Here is a 25,754-nt window from a genome sequence, read left to right as displayed (position 1 = left end):
ATCTCATACAGGAATACCAGGATGCATATGCAGTGAAGATTTTATAAGCTGAATAAAATAAACAGCAAATATTAAATAACTCATATGCTAAGTACCTCTTACACCCTTATTAAAAAGGAAACATCTACAAGTAGATGCAAAGTTCATAAAAAAATTCTCAGATCACACTATAATCAGGAGAAGAGAAAGATGGCACTACTCACTAATGGTAATAAATTAATCCATCCACCCGTAACATTGTGTTCCACCTAAATTACAAGGCACTCACTGTGCACTTTGGTTATCTCAAGCCTGGCTTACAGTCATTAGCTCATCCTCCCTCTGATGGCATTTCAGATCTGAGAACATTCTCCTCAGAGTATCTGGCTGATAAATACCAACTGATTCAGCTGTGGTGGTAAAGGTGAATGTGCCTGTCATAAATATTCACTGGCTAATTTGTGCAAAAGACCACTTTATTTGTACAGATGATGAGAAAAGCCATTGTGCAAGAAATAACACTATTCAAATTCTTATCAAGATAGTTTTACAAGTGTACCACAGTGATTCTTCCTTACACAACGCTGGCTAGCATGACAGCAGCTATTAACTGTGGTAATGCACTGTACACAAGGGAGGTGTGCAGCTTCAGCCAGACTCCGATGGTGCCCCTGCTCTGTGTAAAGGCTTGCGCAAATCGTTTGCGTTCCTGTGCACCCTGATATCTATTAACGTGATTAAGATCCAGCCTGATGAAAACAACAATTTAGCAGCACGATTCAGTAACAGTCCTTCATTTTACTTGCACAGCAGTGGGACTCCCTCTCATTAATTGTCTTATATGTAATTTGTTGAACCGCCAAATTAAAACTAATTTAAAAAAAAAAAAATCATCACAGCTTTTTCATATTAGCATGTGGGAACTGAGAGGGACAGTTACTTGAGCAATTTCATCTGGATGATGAACTTCAGAGAATATAGCAGTACTTCAAGCTCATTAGAAGTAAATTCAAGCCCAAATGTTTAATTACATATAAAATCTCATTTATAATATCAGAATTTGTGCAGCCTAAGAAGTGGAGATATATCTTGAGAGAAACTGAACATTTGTAAATGGTACAAATGACCAGGGTCTTTTTCCTCCTTGTTTGTAATTTTCTGACATTTTTTACACGTAAAAAAAGAAGACAACAAATTGTCTCAATTTTTTTAGTATCATTGAACTGAGAAAAATGAAAAAAAATACACTTGTATACTTTTTTCCTTTTTGAAGATGTTTCCAGTTCAAATTGAAAGGTAAGCAGGCGATTGCAATTTTTGTTCTTTGATATGAACTATTTTGGCATTAATGAAATATCTATGTAAACCCTATTTTAAATGTTCTTTCAAATATCATTTACATTAGCTACTCTTGTGTTGTATTATACATCAGTTATTAGAAATTGTCCTTTAAATAAATTAAATCAATACAGATAGTCTTGAGCAGCTGAATCAGTGTTGGGGGAAAGATACCAAAATTTGCAGTTTTCAAATCCTGCAAGACTTCAGTTTTGAACCTTACTGATGGTTGAAAAAAGATACTTCCTTTGAGTTTCTTTTTGCCTTTTTTTTTTTTTTTTTTTTTGACTGGAAAGAAAGAGGGAAAAAGCAAAGAGTAAAAAAGATAAATAAGAATAAAGCTAGAAGTAATCCTTCAGAGTATCAGTTGTTACTGTAGCTTCTCAAAAAATAGAAAGGAAGTCAGATTGCGATCACCAGCCTCACTCGTGAAGACTGACGCCAATATATTCTATCCATGTACTTTTGACTGTGTAACCTGCTTTCAATCTCTTAGTTCAATTTCCTTTTGACCACAGTTTGCATTAGAGATTTCCAAAAGGCTCCTATGGGTTGTGTTTGAGCGAAACAACCTGTTGCAAAGAAATGAATTGTCCCTGCCTGGTGCCTCCAAATCATGCCTAACTTAAAAAATTATGCTTAAATCCTGTACAACAGAACTTTATATCTCTGTGTAGATAAAAGTCTTTATTAAATAGCAACTATAAATATATATTATATAAGTCCATCTGTGTGATTCACCAACTCTCCCTGTAAGTCACTGCTACTCCCTGTTGGTTGTCGTAAGCATGAGGAACAATGCATCCCCTTCCAGGGAGGTGGGGTAAAGAGCAACAAAGAGAGTGTCCTTGCAGTGAACAATGTGTGTCTGCTTGGCACGCTGAGAAAGTTGGGGCTGTTCAGCCTGCAGACGACAATCTTGTGTGGAGATCTCATAACAACCTTCCAGTACCTGAAGAGGGCCTACAGGGAAGCCAGAGAGGGACTCTGCCCCAGGAACTGTAGTGATAGGAGAAGGAGTAATGAGTTCCAAAGGAAAGAGGGATGATTTAGGTTAGATACTAGGAAGAAATTCTTGACTATAAGGGTGGTGAGGCACTACCACAGGTTGCCCAGAGAAGCTGTGGATGTCCCATCTGTGGAAGTGTTCAAGGTCAGTCTGGTTGGGGCTCTGAGCAACCTGATCTAGTGGAAGGTGTCCCTACCCATGGGAGGGCATTGGAACTAGATTATGTTTAAGGTCCCTTGCAATCCAAGCTATCCCATGATTCTATACACATTATAAACTTCCTTAAGACAAACTGTTCTCTGTGCATCGATCTCTTCCTAAAGAGCATTTTCATTTGATTAAAAAGTTTACAGCATAGAAACAGGAATATTTTATGAGTGAACTGGTGCTGTGAAAAACATAACCTACAAAAGTAAAGCTGATAAACTAAGATTTAGCAGTAGTGCTATAAATATTTTCTAGCTCTTTCCTATCTCTCTGCTTCCTCTTTTTCTTGACTGGTTTAAACTCACAGAGACAAGTTTTCTTTTCAATTCGTGATACTACTTGACATTTATGATGTTATTATACCTAATTCATTCTTTTTTTTTTTTTTTCCCAATGGTGATATAATTTCTTCAATTCAACACATAAAAATTACTTTTCTCAATAGTTTTCTCATTTGATTACGGTTCATTTATATAGCTGCCAAAATATAAACTTACAAACTCAATTTTGATACTTCTGAGAAGATAGAACAATGTGTTAGGAGTGGAAAAATACTTAGCAAACAGTAGCAGATACCAGTGTAAGCTTCAGGTTTTCAAATATTCTTTAAATAAATTACTTCTGATGCAGGCTGCATATACAAATGAAATCTTGTACCTACCTCTTCAAAACCTTAAAATAGCACCTCATTTACAGAGTTTTGCCTCTGCACAGCTATTGGGAGAACATCTACAGTTTTATCTTGACCCCAGCTTACTAACAGAACACAGGTCTGTCAGGTGAAACCTTTGAACACTTTACTCATCCCCTCCATAAGGGCTGCAACATGAGGGAGTGACAAACACTCTCTTATCTTTCTACATATTCACTTATAGTCCCTGCAATACATTTCTCCAAGTGTTATGTGTCTGAAAAGGAGAAGCATGTCCACTTTTCCACTTGAGAAATTTTGTAGTATAATTCAGAAGCTGAATAATTTTAGGGTCGCCCAAAATATATACCCAATTTGCAGTGGTAATGTCAATCAGCAAATGCAAGTTGTGCCAGAAGTTCTCACCTGACACACGAAAGTTACAGCTGAAAATCAATGCTCCTTTCCTTATCTGAATGACGTAATAAATACTAATGGGAAAAAAAAATCAGTAATAAGCTTGAATTAATTATATGTTTATTGAGGCACAGTGAAGCAAATGAGTGTGGGAAGCTGGCAAAGAGCCAGATGAGTAATAAACAGTTTTAAGACTGTCTGGAGACAGACTTGAGAATATTATAGTCATCAAGCAGCTGAAAACAGCCTCAGGGTAATTATAAGCATTTGCAATCGATTAAAAAGAGCATGATTCTTTTATGAGTCTTTATTAAACTTGCATTAAAACTTAAAATGATTAGAAAATGTTATGGTTTCAAGCACGTCTATGTCAGTGGTCATCATACTTATTTATGGAAAAATGTGTGTGCAGGAAAGTGTCCACAGGATCACTTATTCTACATGGTTTTAGGAAATGCTGGGAATTTGGGGCCCACATACTGATGGGCATCATCCCAGAACATCATGCTTTAAAACACAGGAGGTGGTCTTTCTGCAAGCAGCACAGCCTTTCAAGTTCCAGGTATAATCCCTGTTTTTCCAGGATCTTTAAAGAATAGCACTCCAGTTCTTTAGCATTACACTCAATTTACTTGAAAACCACTGCGTTTCTGGGGTAGGGATGGGGATAATGCTCTTTTATCTTCATAGCTTCACAGACCTGTTTACTTAGGCTGAACTCAGTAATAGAGACGTCACTGCTCTCTCCTTAAGATTCTGTTTTATTTTGTCTCTTGCTCCAAAATCATCTCTCAGATTGAGCTTGAGACAGCTTCTACTGGCCAGGTACCTCACACCACTGCCTTCATTCTTTCCTTGTGCAGAAATAATCTGAAACTCCTGTATATGATAAAGGAGCAAGAAGGGAGATCCATGAGGAAGTTTTTCAAGACAGAGGCCCACTAAACTCTTTCTTACTGCTAAGCTCCTCCCTTTTGCTCCAACCAAGTCTTGACAATTACTTTTTCAACCTCGGTTTCCTATGGGAATGCCTCCTTCAGCCTCACAGAGCAAATCCCCTTCCATAGCCTTAATGCTTGCTTTTTTCTCCTCTTTACAAAAGTTAAAATTAAACTACCACCTAAGGGAATGACAAATATCCACTGCCAAATATCTGCAGTATTAGTAGGATGGTCAAAAAACTGTAAGCAAGGATATCTTAGTTCTGGAATCAGTAAATATTGCATGGATCTCCATTGGTGGCTGCATATCAAAAGCATGCTGGGATGAAATACACGAGGTTATGCCAGAAATTTGGAAAGAGAAGTGGGGTTAAGAATTTTTTTCTTTTAATATGAAATACAGAAGGGTTTTAAAATGTTACTGTCATCACTATAAAAGAATGGTGATTAAGACTAAAATAATTATCCAGGAAAAAAATCTTATTCCCTAAACCTTTCAAGAGGAAAATTGCAGAATCTTTCTATCTACTTTAACATTCAAAATAAATGTTTTCAAACAGCTAGACTGTCTTTCATCTTAGAAATGCAGAGATACCTATGCTGTAAAGTGCACAAAATTCACAGCTATGATCTTGCAGTGATTTGCTGGTTTCTTCATAAAGAATTTACTACTACAGAAAAGTATCTACATTTTTTCCTGGAAAATACAGTAAGCTGTAAACTGCCCAAGAGTAAAACATGAATTGCAAAAGCTTGCCCCTTGTTGATACACCACAGAGATAAAACCCAACAGTATGCTGGAATTCCAGCTCAATCACTCTGCTTATACGGCCTGGGCTCACACATTCTGGTCTCAAATTACTATTTAATTCCATGAAATGTATCTGTCTTTTACATGTTAGCTTTTGGGGACTGGCAATTGTCAGGTGCCAGTCTGTGGATGAGATAGGTTTTGCTATTTCAAACTGCATTTTGCTCGCTTTGAACTTGAAGCCATAAAGATTAAAAACTTGGTAAAGCTTGCTCAAAATATTTACAGATGGCACTGGTTCTTTTTCCAAATCCAAACTCTGTGATTTCCAAAGGTGTAAGTTATACATTTGTAGTGTCCCATACGAAAATGCCTTCCCTGAAAGGGTGCTGATGCTCCTAGGGAAGAATTCAGACTTAGTGGAGGAGCTCCCCGGTCTCTACATCTGCTTGTAAGAAAGAGATGCACAAACGTCCTCTGCACAGTGATCCTACAGATTGAGCTGAGCAGTCAAGAATGAAGTGAGTAGGAGCTGATTTGGCTGCTTAAATGAAATAAATTTGGCTTGTACATACTGTGTGGATAGTAATTTTAACAGCACTTTAAGAAAGGCATCAGTCTACTGCATAATTTTGCTGCATTTCATGCCGCCTACTCTTTATCTCCACAAGAAGATCCTCTTTAATGGCCTTTGAAGAAGTGCAGACTTGTTCTTGAATGCTTTTAATATCCTTGCATTAAATTTTCTTAAAAAAAATCAGATTTCAGGTCCTGGGCAGGCCTTAACTTAACAAAATACACTGAATACAAGGGAACTGTCTGCACTGAGAGTTTGGTCTAGATCATGCTTGCAGAGTGCAAGGACTGGGGAAAAGACGACTTGTTCTGATTTTCAAAAGTTCATCTGAATTTATAAACTGCAGATACAGTTGTAGCAAATGAAATACAATATCACTTAAGCCTGCTCATACAAAAATGTTCTCTTTTCTCACACCCCCACTCACTAACTGCTACTGTTAGTTAGCCTTACATTTGTTACTGGGAAGGCTCTACCACTGACAAGAGACTATGGCTTTTCTCGAGTCTTTACTTAGCTTAACTAAGTCAACAGTAAGAAAATATTTTTTTTACAATTATCAAGACATCCTTTGTTTTGTCTTAGCCTACCTACAATCTTGCTTGGAAAAGAAACAATTTGAAAACTTAGATATCAATTGTTTAAGAAATGCATTTCTACCTCACTTTTTCAACACCCAGCTGGTTATGACATAATGAAAGAATTGCTTCCTTCAAAGAGTTAACTTTCTTTGTCAGTAAAGAACCTTTAAGTAGACCTGAAGTTTCTAACATTTAGATATTAGTACAGTAGTGTTAAAACAGTAAAACTGAATATACTCATCTACTTATATTCACAATAAGAATTTGACATTTTTAAGGAGAATAACAGTGGGCAAATTATTCTCAGACCTGCAGAAAACATTTCCATTATAAAAAATGCCCTGATAATGAAAAGGAATCAATGATAGACTGCAAGATAAAATTTGAAAGCAATTCTACTGATAGGATTAAAAAACTATGATTTTGATAAATTGACACATAAAGGTTTGCAGCTTATATTGAAGGTGCAAGGCAACTGGTTTAGCACAGTTTGTGCTTTGGATAAGATCCCAATTTTACTGTAGGAAAATTTATTTTAAATATGAAAGGCCCATTTTCTTCATAGAGCAAAAATATTACTGGAAATAATTTCAGTAATACAACTAAAGTATTTAGTTTTAAGTAATTAAATTAAATCACTATACAAAATTTATTGGAAAGGAAAGTACTGGAATTCTGCTGGTTGCTGGAATCAGTCAATCAGGGTTTTTTCATTTTCTAACTTACAAAAAGATTGCAACGATGAAGAAAAAAAAAAAAAAAAAGAAAAAGATGAATACATACCAGAATCTATATTCTATTTATTTCTCAAGAGTCATTTACTGCTGTGGAGGCACCACTTCATGTTATGATATACACTTTGAGAAGGAGAAATCACTGCACATGAAAAAATACCACCAGGGTAAGAAATCGCTGCTTGTTCAAACATCAGTTTTGCAGAGGGCTGTGCACAACATATCAATAACCTCTTCCTAATATGAAATTAATTCTAAGGCAGGTATCGAACTCCCATCTACTTCAATGTTTAATACTACATATTCTATTAAAATTTCTAATATTAACTGCTGCAAACGGTTACACTGAGCAAAACTTTTAGCAAGAATTTTGTTTTAGGTCTGTATGAGTGGAGCAAATAAATAAGTCTCACAATGAAGCAGAACTTCTCAGGCAAACTGAGGAATGGGACTGGGATCTTCCAGAGGAAATTACAATCACCCTTAGCTGCACTGAAACTGACCAAAAGGATGGATTATCCCTGGACTTCCACCCCATATCTGCATGCCTAGTCTTGACTTCTTTCTAAAACAGGCACAGAAGCTAACAGCAATGTTGTCTTCCTCAGGGTCTTCTGGAGTTCTTGGGCCAACTCTCTTTAAAAAAAATCCAAGCTAATGCTGCAATCTTTTTTTTTTAATTTGTAAAAACATTTCACATCTACAGACCCACCTAAAGAATGGGTTTTTCAAACATCACAGAATCATGGAATGATTAGAGTTGTATGGGTTTTCAGGACATCACACTGTCCAACCTGCTGCTCAAAGCATGGTGAATACTGAATTCAGACTTATCCACTCTGTAATCCATTAAGAAGTGATTCCAGCTCCTCTTTTCATGACATTAATTTCTTTGTCCCTCTCTTTGTGCTAGTCCCTCTTCCATCAATAGAAAATCCCAGAAGAGAAAATGTGTGCTGCTAACATAAGAGAAATGGTTTTAGTTCATCAATAAAATAGCAGGAAAAGGGGAGAAAATGATATAATTTGTTAATATTTACAACAATCTGGCAAGATTACTCTCTAGGGGCTACTAAGAAAATAATGTCATCCTGTGTCTGAGAAAAATTGCTGTCATAGGTAAAAAACTGGGTAAAAGAATTATGGATAGACAAAATGATTTTACCTGACACAGGGTAGACAAGAGTTAGAGGGGCATTCCAGTATGAGCAACACATGGGAATGGAGAGCCAGTGAACAACTCTCATAGTAATAGAAAGAATGAGAGGCCTCAGGTTAGAGATGGTGATCTGAAAGTTTGGCTCCCCTGTTCATTATTAAAAATGGAGGAGGAAACAACAAAAAATTTTATAAAGAAACTGTAGGAAGCAAAAGAAGAATACAGAAATTGGTTGCTGCCCTGGGATGGCTGTTGAAATCAAGGATTTAGCTTGATACAGTTTAAAGTAACATACTTTTGCACAACTAATATGTCTACTCAGAGTTGCAGGTTAATTTAAAAATCAGGTTGTATTTAAAATCATCTGTGGTATTAAATTTCAAGCTATGCACGCACACCCCTCCCCCAAAAAAAACAACCTACTCCCCCCTCCTATCCAAAATACTCAAGCCACACAAATGGTTAGAAATATACTGCTCAGTATATACTAAATGCAGAAATTTTTTTTGCACCTTTTCCTGATGTTTGTGATGGTGATCACTAATCAGTCAGATTGCCAATCTGTCTTGGTTAGTATGGCATTACTTGTAGACTACTGAATTCAGAATGCCAGAGAGGGTAGTACAGAGACTTAGTATTTTCCACAGGTCCCATGTGCAGATGATGTGTCACTGAAAGAGCTACTGCTCTGAAACTTATTCCCTGCAGGCAGGTAGACAGGCATCTTTGTTACAGAAGTCACACCATTATGAAGTTCTTAGCCAGCTATCAAGGATAAAATAACATGGTGTCTGAACTAGATTCTCAAATTAAGAATTGAAACCTGAATAATTTAAACCCTGTATTTTTGAATATAATTATTCAAAGATATTAATTATAAAATTTTGCTAGAGGCTTTTAAACTCAAAAATACCTACTAAAATATAACTCTTAAATGAAAAGTTCATAGTTGTCTTCATAGATACCTGGCAATTAAATACATAAACTCAATTTCTGAACAATACTCTTTGCCATGAGATTTTTGGATATTTTGGTTTTTGTTTATTTGTTTTGTAGGGGTGTGTGTGTTCCTTATTCCATGGCTGGTACTTTTAGGTGCTGCTTTATTATAAAGAAGGATTTTCCTATTCATCATTTTCTGTTGCTCTAATTTAAGAATTTAATATGTAGGCAGCGAACAAAAATCAATAACACCTGACCTGAATGAACCAGATATTATGCACAGCATTCCACTGAAGTGAGCATTTTCCTATAACTTAAAGATTTAACTTTGAAAATAAGTTTTAAAATGCTCATCCAAGCCAGTCATGATTACTTATGAATATTGGATGCATCTGAAGAAAACAGGTCTGGTTGCAAAGCAATTTTCCGTAGAAATAAAGATTATTAAATTCGTTAGATATTTAGTATAGTAGATACATAGTAGAGAAATCTTTCCAGTTCTCCTGTCAGCTGTAGAAAATATCTGGACCACAATTGGCTGATTTCACGGAGCTGGATGGTACAGTCTTGTGACAACGCCATCTGTGTCACACTTACTCTATCACACAAAAACCACCGATTCAGCACCTTCCAGGAACACTGAATAAACTCGAAAAAGAGGGAATCTTGTCTTTTCCAAGCCCCCCCCCCCCCCTCAAGTTCTTCACTCTCCAGAACTTCTTTTTACATGTTTTATATTTATGACTAGCACCTCGTTCTTGCCAAACCTGTGACCTACATTCACCCCTGCTTCAGATTCTGGCCAGAAAATAGATGCCAACAAACAGAAGAGATTTACTACACAATAAATAAATCTACAGAATGCAAATCTTACATGTTGCTTCTTGAGTTGTCATTTTATGTTTCTACAGTCCAAAAAAACCAAAAGAGTTTGCTAAAAACTTTTATGCTTCGGAAACATGGGCAGAATAGAAAAACACATAAGTTCTTCATTTATCAGCTAACTCTAACAAAGACATTATCAAATAAATCTTTAAATGCTGATGGATTTTAGAAGTAGATTTCTCTGAGGTGCTGTGAAATGCTGCCAGAACCATAAATGTTCACAAGCAAAACATAATCCATTGGAAGACTATAAAGCTCTAATATGACATTTTTCAACAGGATTATGGATTTGACAAAAATCACCCTGCTAAATAAATACTTACCATAGTCATTATCGTAAAAAATAATGAATTTCTGCCAGGCATATTCTGTGACCACTCTCAAGATGACATCATTTAAGTAGACGGGGGGCCGCACGGAGAGCGTGTAGTCATCGTTGCGGTTGCTCCTGGTGAGCCCGCAGCCGCTCCTTGGCGTTCCTGCCGTGGAGCGCTGGATGAAGAGGTGAGGGATGTGCATGGCGTCGGCCAGAGACTGCAGGGATCCTGCTGACGTGCAGCCGATGGAGCTGACGAGGGCCAGGATGCCTTGGTTCATCAGGTCACAGGCTGGAAGAAAACACAGCGACACTGGGAGTGAGAGCGGGTCAGTGCACAGGGCCTGCTTGCTGTCAAAACACAAACACTGGGAGCTGAAACACAACAGCATCAATCAAGGAAAATATGGGTACATTTTTCAGATTGAGTAATCCAGACATGAAATTAATCAAAATCATGAAGCTAGTCTATTCATTTTGAGGTGTCTTGTGGTATAAGGTGTAAGACTGTCCTGTCCACCCTATCCAGAAATGAATTCTCCCTTAGAAACGAGACCCACCACTGGATCTTCTCAAAAACACTAAGAACTGATTTCAGCTATGGAATTGTCGTGACCACCCAAGGAAATAAGTACTTTTCAAAGCCTAGCACAACAGCTCCACGAATAATAATATCATTGCATTATACAGGGAAAACTCAAAGAAATAACAGCTCAAGCTTTCTGTCAACTTTTGACGACAACTGAATAGCATTATGGACATTAACCTGTCCAAGGAAAAATGCAGTTTGTTTTGGGGTTTAAGAGGTATATGTATATATGGTATATGTATATCTAACGTAAACTTATCATTTTCTTTAGAAGACAAACAACTCTCCCTCTCAAAAAGCTAGTTTTATAAATAGCAAAATGTTTTCAAAATTCAGTGAACAGTTTCTATACATTTACTTTCCTCACCTCCTTAAGAAAGGCAAGAAGTTGACTGTGCAAAATACGACACCTTACTAATGGTCCTATCAGTTACAGTAGACAGCCCTGAGTATAATACCAGTGACATCCATATTAATACAAAAGGTGTTTATCATGAATAATGTTGATGCAATCAATAAATAGCAAAGAAATCAAAAATTATGTCAGTAATTTTTAAGGGTTACCCCGTGAACCAGAGTCTATACTGTGTTTCTAACATGGTGGAGAGCTTGAATGAAGAAATAACATGGACTTGTAGCGTAATTCCCCAGAGCACACCCAAGGTTAAATTTTGAAATACTTAGTTTGCCACTGGCAGAGTTACACAAGCAGTTAACCTGCATTTACACATGTAAATGAGTAATGGGATGGCAAAGATTAATATGTATTTACATATTAATATCTAATACTAAACTGTACAATTACTTATTTTGCAGGACTATTCTGCACATGCAACAGGTGCAAGCAAAAGCAAGAAACCCACATGTGAGAAAATATTCCCCTAAAAATATAAAACCATATTTTAGTTCCAGACCTGTTGCCTTGTATCATATGGCTCTTACTCACACTAAGTAATATTTTAGTTTGCAAACACCTATTGATCTCAAGGGGAATATTTTCAGTGTGAGGAAAGGAGTTCCACATTCAGGCCCATATGGAGATTGATTTTGAAGCCAAAGGACATCACCAGAGGTCATGAGTGCAGCGAACCACCTTCTCCTAAAGCTAGAGCATTATTCTCATGAAGAGACAGAGATCTGGAACATGAAAGTGTGTTTTCCCAGGGCCTACTGATGCTGCTGCTGAGGTTTTGTCCCTTGTGAACTCTTCTGAGTTCCTTCATGCAGATAACTATGGGAGAGAGAGCGTTCCCACAGAGAGCTTTCAAAGTGTTTTGGCTTAGGATAAGCTGTTCCCTCTGTTACATGCTCTGAATACAGCTCAGCTTCTGGACTTTCAAGTTAAAGGTAACACATTTTCAACAACTGAAAGTATCCTTCTTCAGAAAAGTATCAAATATGATTGGTAATGGGACAACAGAATTATCAGCATCTCATACGTTTCTTAAATTTGGAACATTTCAAAACAATCTTAATAGCTATTCATCTTTTATGCTGCTTGTTACAGTCCTTTATCATCACTTTCAACAAAGATAAAATACTTGTCAAGTGAAATTTTTAGGGAGATGCTGAATCTCTTTCTTGATATGGTTTTCCTGTACCAAAGACTGCAATATCTAGGTTGCATATCCCAGTGAGAATGCTACTGCTTGGGACAAAAACTATTTTTGTTGATATAATGTTAGATATTGATAGAATTGATACGAACAAAATTCATTAGATTTTGCAAAAGCCTATTTTTAATACATCAAAAATTTAAGTTTTTTGACTCTGATGTCACCTGTTCAAATAAAATATGTAGTGTGACCCTCCAGTCTCTCAAACCTGATTTTTAAAAATATAGCCAAGTCAAAATGCATTACAGAAATTGCTTGAAAATGTCTAAATTTCCAGGCACACTTTCAGACCCTGAAAAACCACTCCCTGTAATGCCATGAAGTGGGAGAAATGCTTTTTATGAAAATTGTTATTGAAACATGAAGGGGAAGGAAATAGCATGAAACGTTCAGCTCCACAGGACCGAATGTTAATACTGGCAACAAACAAACTGAAAAAAGGATTAAAATCTTCTCCCTTGACACTGCATCACATTTGTTACAACAGCCTCAGGACCGAAGTTGCCTGGGTGTCTCTTTATTCCATGGAATGCTTATGAAAATTGTGAGTGCTGGATTCGAGCAATAGGCACTTAATTATGCTCAAATAGACCTTACTCCTGCACACTTAGAGACTATTTAATTCACAGAGAGTCAGCTCTGGAGAAGGGACAATATTTCAGAGGCAGCTTTTTCTAGAAAATCAGTGCATGAGTTTGAGAGTTCACCTCTGAGTAAAACTGACTGCATTATTCTTTGAGCAGAAATATAATTTCTGCAGTATATACACATTCAAAGTAAAGCCTATCCAATATGTCAAAATATTATTGACAATATTCAAATATTCCTCAGCCAAGCAGATGTTTTGTTCTCTCCATGAAAAGAGTTGATTGCAAAAAAGCACAAGACTAAGATCTATATCTTCTCAAGCCTTTTTTCCCCCCTCACTAACAGAAACTCTACTAAAATCCTTTTCCTACTGTTCCAAATCTTTCAACTGTATCTTATCAATTGACTAAAAGCTACAGTTCAGACATATTGAAAATCCTGGTTGCATTCCTTTCTTGAGTCTGAAATATCCAAGTTTTGTTTTGCCCCATCTGTACTAAGAAACCCACCTACTCACATATATATCTATATACACACATATACATATATATATATACACACACATACACACACACTTAAATGCTATCTTGGCATTCAAAACTCTGTTGCCATTTCATTTACTACAACCTCCTTCGTCGATTGTATTTCCAAGCTGGTATTTAGTCCACTGCCAATATGATCAAGGAATATTAGTTTGCCATCAACTAGAGAAATAAAAATATTGCTGTGTCTGTTAAGTCCTCAGTCATGTCTGTAGAAATGCCAAACTCAAATGGACCTGTACACAGCTCCATTACAAATTTAGCAAAGAAGGGGCAGAAGTTCAGTAATAGTGTTTCTAAAACACTGATTCACACTGTAAGTTACATTTAAACATCTGTTGTCCAGATATTAGTTCACCCTTATAACCACCACACAGCAGATGTTATTAACAACTTCATCTTCACCAGCTAAAGGAATAAAACTAATCACATTATTTTAAGCATTGCATAAAGAGAATATTAAGAATATCAATAAGATGATGTAAAATGCTTCTCCAATTTTTATCTATATCTATATCTATATCACACATAGCACACCCTGGCATGCACTCAGCATTATGTTTAACTCTGCAGCTTATCTGGGTTTTATTCAAAATGCAAAGTTTCTGAATTTTCAGCACTGGTGGGCCAATCGCCAGTAACAGAAAAGCAATCTTTTCGAGTAAAATCTCTTGTTAGTTTGGCAGGCATCTAAAGAAAATAAAAAACCTAATTTTGTGGTTAGAATGCTATTTTTTAAAAAATAAAGACAACAGCCAATTCAATTTGAAATAAATAATTTACATCTAGGCTATCAGCTTGTACAAGCACTTCCAGCAAAGCAGAATTTAAATGGCTGTGGTAACAAATGTGTCCTTAAAATGAGTTTTCTCTAAAATGGAAACAATGGTAGGTCCTTAAATAACTACTAGTTGCTGTAATTTAGAAAGAAAACAAAACAAAAAAACCCTATAAATAAGAGCAAGTTAAAAACAGATGTAGGAATAAATAAGAAATGCCAAGAAAAGGGGATTACTGAGAATTAACTATTGCTATGAAAGTGAGAATTTTCTTACTTATTTCTCCCATGTTCTTCCTGATAGTAAATCACATCACCCTCATCTACTGTTAACTGATGTGCCAAACTGGAAAAAAAGTAGTATAAGATCTCTAGAGACTTCAGTAGCAGTCCAAATTTGCTCCCACTTAAATTGCTGGTTAAACAAAGTCAGACCAACTCTTAAAATTATGTTTTTGGAAATGCTAAATGCTGTGCATACAGAGTGGGTAGGGTCCCTTTAAATAATCAGACATGTATTCTACAGTCCTTTTCATCTTCTATAATCTAGAAACTACCAGACTCCTTCAAGAATTGTAGCATTGTTTGACTGTAGTGATGTTGAGTGAACAAAAATCACATCTAAATGCTGTTCCCAGAATCATGGTCCCATGGGCCTCAGTCGCACATCCCAACGTCATTCCCCTGGATGTCCTCTTCAAAGCTGACATCATTCCAACCTCACTGCTCCTGGATGTTTTCCACATATTATCCACATGGATCAATGCCTCAAAGCTATTTATTTGAATGGGAATCTGGGGAAGAAAACTTCTCTTGACTGATATGTCTGGTTTGGGATAGAGACTATAAAACAGTTTGTTAGTCTGTACATCTGCTCTGTGCTTTGAAAGTGCTCCAAGGATTTTGTCACCAGGAGGGCTCCATACAGTTGGGCCAAATTTGCTTTCCTTTGGTTTCTGTTGAAGGTGAATACAGTCTTTCCACAGACACATTTTTTATCTTCTCACTCTCTTTTGGAGCCCGTACAATTCACCACCTGATGAAGCACAGGTTCCCTGGAAGAATACTCAGATTTGTTCCCCATTCCATCCAAATGACCAGGAACCTACAATCTTGTTAGAGGTCAGGAAAAAAAAAATCTAGTCCATAGGAGCCTCAGGTTTTCCTCATACGATAGCAATGAAGAGAGTATTATTGGATTTATTAATGAGTTCCAGAAATTCATCATCCAAATCCGGATACACAGCTGATTCAAGGGTCAAAATATCCAAGCCCCTATAAATTAATATTAGGCAGCTTCTAAGCAGCTTTGAAAATACAAGCCATTATTTCTTGTTTATTTTGAGAATATGCTGTTGGCTGCTCCTCAAATCCTCTCTGAGCTTCGGGGTGCTCATGAAGACTGAGGAACCATAGCATGCAAATTCTCTGCTGCAAAGGTTAAGGAATAAGGTTAAAGTTTGCATTTCTTTCACTGTGATGTTCTGCTCCCTCCCAAAATGCAATTTTTTTTGTCTTTGTCACCTTGAAACACTCCCCAAACCACTCATGAATTCATTGCAGAAAGATAATGTAGTCACATGAAAACACCCATGAAAACTGACAAGAAGTTTAAACAGATAAACTACAGGTCTTTCTGTTTGGTGTTCATAATCTCAGATACAAGAAGTAGAATGAAATGTGATTATGAGATCCATGATCAAGTGAGATTGGCCTCAAATTTCCAATAAATCTTTTTAGTCACTTTTGGATGGCAATTCTGCTCTTGCAAATTATTTTTCCTTCATAACACAGTGGTTCATCCCAGACTTAGAGCTGAATTATTTCGAGAAGAGTGACAGCACATTTTTAATATATCCTGAAAACTCTTCAGAAGGAAATAAGGAGAAGATGGGGGGGAGGGGAAATTATTGACTGGATTTTAAAGAATATTCTCCTCTGCAATGCAGATAACTGAGTCTATCCTGTTCCTTTTTTTGATAAGGTTATAGAATTCCACTTCATTTACATCTTCTCTGTAAACATTAGTAAAAATTTCCCTCCTGCCACTACATTATGCACAACTCGGACTGCTAACAATATTTTAAACTCACTTGTAATTAACCTTTAAGGGATTTTAGTTTGTCCTGACTGTAAAACAAACTTGTGTTTGAGCCTTAGCAGCGGTGCTTTCTAAGCCTTGGGATTTCTTTGTTTGGGAAAAATAATCCAAACTTCTGGTACCTAAAAAACTATTACCAGAAAGTGCATTTGCATCTCTGTTGCACAAAACACCCCAACCACTTTTCGAATTTTTAATACAGAAAAGCATTTGAGAGTCTTTTCTGGGTCAGATATCTTCCTGTATACAAGCTTTGCCAATTATGGTAGCATTAAATCCGCTACATTAAAATTCAATAATTAATCTGAGCCTTGAAAAAATAAACTAAAAGTCTCACAAGTTTGGAGGAAAGCAAGATTTATGTATAAAAGGTATTTTGATGCTGTAGCTTGCAGGATTCAGCGAGAGGACTTGAATGAAGCACAGCTTGCAAAGGCTACCAAACAGAAAGAAGGCTCCACAAGTTCTCTTTTTGGACAAATGTCCTGATTTATTTACTTTTTCTTTCACACCAGCCTACAGCTCTTCTGCTCAATTCCACAGAGGCACAAAGAGATACATGTCTTGCCAGGTTAGCACATCAGGCAGAGAAACAGCTGTACAACTTGCTATATTTTTTAAATCTGGTATCACCTGGCACTCAACAATTGCACCCAGGCTTTGTCTCAGAGAAATGATGGTTGCCAGCCTCTCAAGAAGCCTGAGCTTTTCAAAAAACATTTAGAATCACTCCCATCATTTTAAAGAAGTTACACGGCCACAAATCTTCAGCTGAAAGTGGCTTAAACTGCCACATCTGTTAGGATGCAAACATGAGTATACTCCCCAAAAAGGACAGGGTGCTTTTCAGGGTACCTATGGCTGAGATGTTAAGAGGCTGTAGTATTGCTAGATCTGGAAAGAGGAGGCTGTGCCAGGCAGCACTGTTGAAGAAAGGCTTGACATGCGTGCTGAGGGGTGAAGAGGGGCAGGGAAAGAAGGAAGTTAAAATCAATTAAAGTCAGGCAGTGACATTCACTGGAGAAAAGGCTAGATACACATCACAAAATTGACCTCTAGAATCCTGGCATCCCAACAGGGATGTCTGTCTGAAAAGGTAATATAGCCTATTGGAAAATAAGAAATGCAAGGAAACCCAGGCATAGATTCCAAGAATTACTCCAAAATATTCTCTTTTATTTGTGCTGAACTCCCACTTACATAAGCCAAATCTCATCTACTGCCAGCATCCTTGCTCAAAGTGTTGCACGAGCAATTTCCATTCATCAATTCAGCAAAATGAAAACTTTTCATTTCAGGTGAAATCATTGGTAGATTCCACTTGATTACCTAATTTGTGATGAAGGACATATTACCTCAGTATGCCATGACAACTTCCTCCATCCCTTACTTTGTTCCTTCACCCTTGCACTGCTTCTGAATCTTTTATTTCCTTAGCCAGCACAGTTTGAGCAGTTATTAAGCAGCACATACTGTCTGATACCCTTTTAATATCTAGCTTGCCTGCTAGATAGCATAGCAGCAATTATATGGAAACAAAAAGGCTGAGTCTTAAAGCAGCTTAATATAAAATGAAATATAATTTTATCAAAAGATAACATCCTGATGCAATCACAGGAATTTACTCTAATTCTATGTTCCCTGGAAGTCTGCAGAGAAGGCCTGGGGGGTAAAACCCCTCAACAACAAGGTTGTTAAAACCTTGAGCATCAGCATTTCTTGTTTTATGAACCTACTCAAAATAAGCCAGGGTAATTTTCTTGTTAAGAGGATAAAACACTGAACTTGAGGACATTTGACAAAAATTATACTTTCCTTGCCCCCTATAAATCAAACTGTCTCACAATTTTCCCTTCCCTCCTTTCTGTTTCAATTCTAACTTTCCTTCCTGTCTGCTTTTCTTGCCCTGAGCATCACAGGGCATTGGCTGTCATCGTCCCATTGCCTGTTCTCCCTCTCTCCTTAGAATCTGCTCCAGCCAGGCAAAACAACTTGCTTTTCCTCTTCGTGGCACCTTCTCTATCTCTTCTTTTTAATTTTTTTTTTCCCCACCTACTTCACCCCATTGCCTCCAAAGTCCAGAAACAAGATCTAGACGACTTGACACTGCAGTGAGAATCTGAAGACTCATATCCTGGGTCTAACTCTGCCATCACTTTGTTGCATAACTAATTTGGGATTAGTAATCTGATTTCCCTTATGCTTTGGTGATTATGATAATTTGACACCTTTGTAAAACAGTTTTTCATGACCTAAATAAAAGAAATTACACTTGTGTTTCCCCACCCATTTTTTTTCAAGGTTAGAAGGCCTGTTCCTGAGCATAACTCACACTGCCAGAAGTTCCTTTACATCTCGTCTCTTTTCTGAATGCTTGTGTTTCATAGCCCCCCTTCTCTTGCCCAAACCATTAATATGGAGACAACAGGCTCTGCTGGAGAGATACAGTGGGAAGCACAATACCACAGCCTAGTCCAGGGCAGACAAAAGAACACACAGCTGGTAGCACTAACTTAATTGGAAGCCCTACAATGGGAAAAGCTGCCTGTGCTGCCCTGGATGATCTTGGCATCCTTCCAAACATAGATATTACTGAACAACACTGTTCAAAATAAGACCATCCCCCAAATGAAAAGAAATCTGTGAACAGTAATCTGGGAGAGCTTTCTTTCCTACAGTTCAAGCAGCAAATATTCAGGGAATGTTCTGCTATGGGGACAGCTAAGCAACTTTTTCAGTCTTTTAATGTGGCATTGTAGACAGAGTATAAGCCAAAAAGGGCACATACTGATTTCTTAAACCACCCCCCCAACAATAAAAATAAAATAAAATGAAACAAAACAAACAAACAAAAAACCAAACAAAAAACCCAAACAAACCAATAGTTCCAGCTGAGTGAATCAAACAGAGCAACTTAAGACCAAACAATACCGAGGCCAGATCTTGCATTTGCCACAAAAAAGGGAAACAGACATCAAATAAAGAACTTTGTATGAGAATAAGCAGAAGGCAAGGGAGATGGTACATCAGTTGCAGAAAATACATGGCTATGAAAAAACTGAGAAGTCTGTAGGAGTTCAGAACATCAGTTCCATTAGCAACTTAGCCACTCAAGAAAATCTCAGATGAGTCAAAACAACTCTCACCATTATTATTTGCTAAGAATAGACATTGTGCTTGATTCACTGACTGACACACAGAATAACAAGCATGATAAGAATAAAACAATCAACTACCTTTAACTTTTTCATTATTTGCAGTTCTGAAAGTGCTTTGAAAAGATACACGGCATCTTCACCTCTATTTTACAGAATAAAAAACACCAGATGTGCCAAGAAGAGTTTCCTGCCTAAGGTCAAAAAGCAAGGCAAGAAAATTATTTTCCATGCCAAGCTCAAACATGTACAAAGGCTGAAAATAAAGTTCTTTGTTGCAGCTTTTCATTGTTTGTGTTGCGCATTAGTGTGCCATTGAAAATGTTCTATGTTCTGAGCCCAAGGTAACAATGCTTTATGAAAACAAAAAATTTTGAAGGAAGGCAAGACAGCCTACAACAACAGGATTAAGTGACAAAGACTTCCAGATCTGCAGTGACCCCAAAGCAAGGCCCCAAAGTTGATTACGAGAACATATTGTGTCACAAGCATGTAGGTAATGGAGAGTGAATGTGGAAAAGGAAAGCAGAGCTGTAGGTGAGACACAAACTATTGATGCATAACACAAAATGCCAGCAGACATGGAGAATGAATTATAAGCAGAAGTATTGGATGAAGGAGTAAACATTTCACAAGGAAAATTACAGATACAGTGTTGAAGAGAAGGGAAATTGTAAGGTATTGTGGTCAGGGGGGACAGGGCAGGAACATTCATGGAAAATTCAACTCCTGGGAGCCAAACACATGATCATGGGTTTTAGAAAAAGACATATATACTTGTATCAGAGGACTCCAGCACCTCTGCTCATATTACTTAAAAACATTCTCCACATGGTTTCAAACCTGGTGTGCAGTGTGATTGGTTCCAACAAACCCAGATAAGCCACAGATCCACTAACAACTACGTAAGACCTTGAAACCCAGAACAACACACTGACAAAGAGCTGAGGGTGCAATTCTGACAAAGTGAAGATAAGAATTCAGAAATGTTAAAACAGTACTAGTGAAAGGCACGGGGAGAGCAAAAAAGGGTACACAGTGTTTTGCAAGCAGCAACAATAAAGGAATAATACGAAGGAAGTAATCACAGCTTTGAGGTAACAGAGAATGTTAAATATTAGTTGGTAAGTGATGAGACAGATTTGCAGTCAGGAAGTAATAAATCCATTTAGATATCAGGGAGGAGGAGGATGCAGGTTGCTGCAATGTGGGAGTAATTGAAGGGAGCAGAAGATACAGCAAGGAGGACAGTGACAGTGCTACTGCACTGTATCTGCTGAAGTGCAAATAGTCAAGGCATTGACAAAAGCGTCAGCTAAAAGGGCGCTGGGGAAAAATCAGCTTGGTGCATGTTACAGACAAAGCAGCAGCTGGACTTGGCAGCAGCTTCAGCATGTGAAGAGAAGGAGAGAGAAGACAAAATGTGCCTAAGTCTGAGAGTCTACTCTTGCTTTCTTACTCCAGGAATAATAATGATGCAGTGTTCCTTTAGTGCCAGTTGCAACCTTTTACTGAGATTGCTTTGACTGTAATGGCTGCAAGAGATGCCAGGAAAAGAAGGTAATGCAGCTTTTCTGGTCCCTTGACTTTTTCCAATGTCACAGAAAAAGAAATTTGCATAACCCCAAAATGGAAAATATACATTTTCAACAAGGAGTATTTGAGTAACACTAAACACTTAACCTTAATTGAAAGCAGCAGTTGTTCTAAACCATGCACACTATGGTAAAACACGATTGAAAGAAAATTTAAAACCTATCTCTGACATCAGAGAGACTTGTCCAACAAAAACATGCCCAATGAACTATTAGAAATCAATTGACACAAATCCTATTCGGAATCAGAGGTAAAGCTTTCCCGTGCTTTTAAAGTAGCATTTTAAAATTGTGACAAACACAAAACCACGTAGGGAGTGAAAAAAAGGTGGTCTCAGCTTCCAAAGCTGGAGAAGAAGTAGTTTTGCACAGCTATACAGCACAAGAGAGCCACATGCAGGAACACCATGTGGAGTAAAGCACTAGAACTGCTGAGTCTGCTCATTTGCTTTTCCCTGAAATGGAAATTACAATTTTCTTCCTAGATCTCTTAAAATCTTTTAATTGCTATTGGATCGAAGCACCAGTGCTCACTGTGTTGTTTCAGATACCAGCAAGTCTATTCCTTCACTGAAGACTTCACTCCTGTGGTGCAGCACTTCATGTATTTACTGACATGATTTTTTTCTCCAGCTCTTTCATGCTGCCACAATAACTCCTCAAATCAAGAGTATTGACTCCACTACAGGATTCTGTCTTCTTTACTTATTTTGCCTTGGTATCACTTTTCAAGTAGTAACTGAGTTGGTCTGTCACTACTGGATGTGAAAGAGAGGGGAACCAGGATTACTGTGTATATCAAGAGCTCCTAGTTGTGAATTGAAAATAGTGTCATTCCCTTTGACTTGCTTTTTCCATGCATTTAGCTTGCCCTGAAACTGGCAATAAATGGGAGTACCACAGAACATCTTCTGATCTGCAGTACTACAGATATCATTTGTAGGAAAGCAGAGGCAAAACCAAAGAACTGACATAAAAAGTGTTCTTTTCATTCAAGCACCTCCAATACTTTATGAAAACAAGGACATATGATTATTTCCATTTTACCACAAGATCTGAAGGATACAACAGAAAAAAAAAAAAAAGAAAAGAAAAGAAAAAAAAAAAGCAGCACATCTGAAGAACTGGAGTTACAAAAACCTGCTATTCTGCCAAGTAAAATGCTGGCCCATACACATGGAAGTGGCACTCCAAATGCCTCTTTACTGTTTGAATCCTGTGTGTGCAATCGAAAAAATGCTGAAGTTTCAGAAAGGCTTCCTCAGGACTGAGTCAAGCAGGATTTTCTTAAGTCACATAAGCACTGCCGAGGACATTGTAGCAATGCCTACGTGGTCTTTGTGCCATTGGTCTGGTCTGATCAAAGCACAGGCACTGCCTACCTTTCCCACAGCCTCTCATTAGAGTGTTGCAAGAGGTGTTCCACAGGAAAAAAAAGAAGGTCAGTTTTCAGAAATTTAATTACAGATGACTAGCTGTCAAGAGTAAATAATTTCAAAATTCATTTTAACACATGAGTCTGCATAATTCTAATACATTATTCCATTGTCTGTAAGTCCGTTTCTGCAGAACTTGGATAAAATAGGAGGCTTAAGCTTAGCAAATAGCCCTGATCTCATTTCACCAGTTTTGAAAGGTGTGAAGTTTTCTGACTTTTCCAAGAGTTATGCCTGATTTTCACTTATGAATTAGTGAGAAGAGAGCCAAGCACATTTTTCCATTCATCAGGCTTTATACAATCAACTGTCTTCCTTTGTGAGAAGGGGAATTTCAGACTGCTATATTCTAAGGCACTGTTAGCCATTATTTTTCTTTTGTTCTCTCCCCTTTGCTGCTTTGGGTAACAGCTTATTTTTTAATTGCAACATAGTGAATAGACTGGAGATTTTTTTTTCTTTTTTAGTAATTGGGTGCATGCATTTTCTTATTTGGTCTGTCAGCAGCACCCGTACACACAAATATGTAGGTATACACAGAAAATATGACTGTCTCCAGCTTCTTGTACACAGCAATATTCTATGACAAGATGCATGGGCCAAATGCAAAACCAAGAGAAAAATATATGCCTTAACTTGAAGAACACAGTATCTATCATTTATGAAAGTTGCCTGCACTTCTAAGTCTTTAAGACATCCAACCACAGAAAAAGTCTAAGGTCAGTGCTCTGCAAAACTTCAAGTAACACAGGCAAATATTTAGCATTAGTGCAAGGGATGACCAAAAATCCTATGACTTTATCCCCACAATAGAAAATTAAATCCTGTTTTAGACTTAAGTTGACATTTGAACTAACGCAGCCTTCATTCCTTGTTATTTTGTATGAAGGCAGACAAGTGATGCCAAATACTATGGAATAAGGTGATTGGCACACATATGAGGATTGTCAAATTACCTCATTTCCCAAAGTAAGCAACAAAAGGTGAGACAGAGCAGGAAGGGGAAAAACAAAATCCTCTTATTCTCAGTATCACTATCATTTCTAGTGCCAAAACTAATCAATGGTAAAATCCAGGGATGTTAAATAAAGAATGGCAAAAAGTAAGCCTTATATCTTCATGCATAAGGTTTGCAAACACCAGGAACTAGTGGAGTATTTAAAACATGAAAAAAACCCAACAAACCCACAAACAAAATGAAGACAAAGACACAACCCAGCCCTATTCTCAAACTTCATCTATTTGAAAAATAAGGACAGCCCTAGAAATGCAGTAAAAAGTCCTGTTTAAAGTGATTTTTTCAAAAATTTCTTCCAGTGAGAAACGCTTTTTCCTATCAGCTCACATTTTTTCCATTGCTTTTTGTCAATTGGCACTTAAAGCATTCAAGGATCTGAGGTTTTGGTGGCAAGCTAAAATTGTGATTACAATACCTTTAAATGCCTTGGGAATGACCCCCAGGACTGGCATCATCAACATGCCTTATCCCAACTCCTTCTTGAAAGGTCTTGCTTCCCCGAGAATTCCTTTTTCTTCAAAGGAGAGGCAGGTATAGATCCTTAAATAGATCTATATGACATGCTCAGCCTCCTACCCATGGGCATCCATACTCCCCAGTGGAACAATGTTTCAGCCACACTTGCACCTTGGAACTCAGGTCTTTAACTCACTCTTGATGTTTCCCACAAAGACAATTGCCTACTTCCATATTCCCCTGCCTGTGCCATGATTTGGAGTAAAGTCCTCTACATCAACCTCCATAGAAGAGCCTGGCCAATCAGTTCCTTTTTACTTCCATATGCAGATTCCTGGAAAGGCCTGCAAATCTACCACCACAAGCCAGATTTGCAGATTTCATTGGAGAACAACAATGAAATGTACCATAAAAGCTCTTTGAGGTGGGAGGAAGTTTCAGGGGGCTGCCAACCTCAAGTCATCCTCTTCTGTCACCTTTTCTAGAACCTAATCCAGCTGTTTCTCAAAAACAACAAACAAATATGCTTTACAGACCACAGTGAGTTCTGAGGAACAATCCCCAACCTAAAGTATGCCACTGCTTTGCAATCGCACATACACTGCTGTGCCGCTGCTTCACGTGTTTCTATCAGCTAAAAGACAGCTTTCTTCGCACGCAATTTTTTTTTTCTCTACCTGGGAGTATAACAGAAATAGAAACTCCTCTAGCTGCAGAATATGTAAACTGCCTACTGCCTTGGGTTACTGTCTTTTTGCTGTTAATAGGAGCTGGCACAGGCTTGTGGATTCACACTTGCATATCCTGCTGCAGAGTTAGGAACTACTGCTTTTTGTAAAGTGTCTTCTCCTTTCACAAAGGAAGAGTATAGCACATAATGCTGTTTCGGTGGACTGATACCATTGTTTCATTTTTAATAGATACCCCTGCAAAGGGAATTGTTACCAATACTGTTGTTATGAAAAAGAGATTAGACAAAACAATACATTTTACAGAAGGCTGATCACAAGAAGAATGATAAAATTAGCAGGGCAACTGTTTTAAAATACAGGCTACTACCACTTTCCCTCAGCTGAAGTAAAGAGGATTAGCAATTCTGCAAATCAGAAACTTGACTATTTCAAGTGAGGGGATTTTTAAACAGCATGTCCCGATGATGTTAGGTAAGCCTGGATAAACCAGACCAGGGAAAAGTTCACATAAAGACAGACAGCATGGCTGTGAGGAAGCAGACAGCTGTGAAGGAGGAGGAACTGCTGGATGGCAAAGATCACTTTTTTTTGACTTTGCCACTAGTAACAGAAGGCGATATTTCTTGACACATCTATTTTAAACACCAGCCAAGGGACACTCCAGCTTTCTGGATTTTTTTGTTTCCACCATTCTACTTCAAAATACAGTTCCACTTGGTTT

At 37.6% G+C, this 25,754-nt stretch overlaps 1 protein-coding gene across 2 annotated transcripts in view; it reads right to left on the bottom strand.

The window, feature by feature from the left end:
- The window catches only part of GRID2 (glutamate ionotropic receptor delta type subunit 2), a gene marked incomplete at both ends in the record, with an annotated part of 694,960 nt that overhangs the window by 273,551 nt on the left and 395,655 nt on the right, over positions 1-25,754 (bottom strand). The window contains one exon of one of the 2 annotated variants that reach the window (XM_082281726.1): positions 10,475-10,759. The exons of the other annotated variant lie outside the window; for it this stretch is intronic. Within the exon in view, the coding sequence (XP_082137852.1) occupies positions 10,475-10,759 (285 nt within the window). The remainder of the gene's footprint in view (positions 1-10,474; positions 10,760-25,754) is intronic. 2 annotated transcript variants of the gene reach the window in all.

This window comes from Coloeus monedula (assembly GCF_965178545.1).
Source record: "Coloeus monedula genome assembly, chromosome: 5".
In the NCBI taxonomy this organism is placed as follows: Eukaryota; Metazoa; Chordata; class Aves; order Passeriformes; family Corvidae; genus Coloeus; species Coloeus monedula.
The sequence above is the reverse complement of the archived record's forward strand: the minus strand, read 5'-3'. Positions and strand labels throughout refer to the sequence as shown.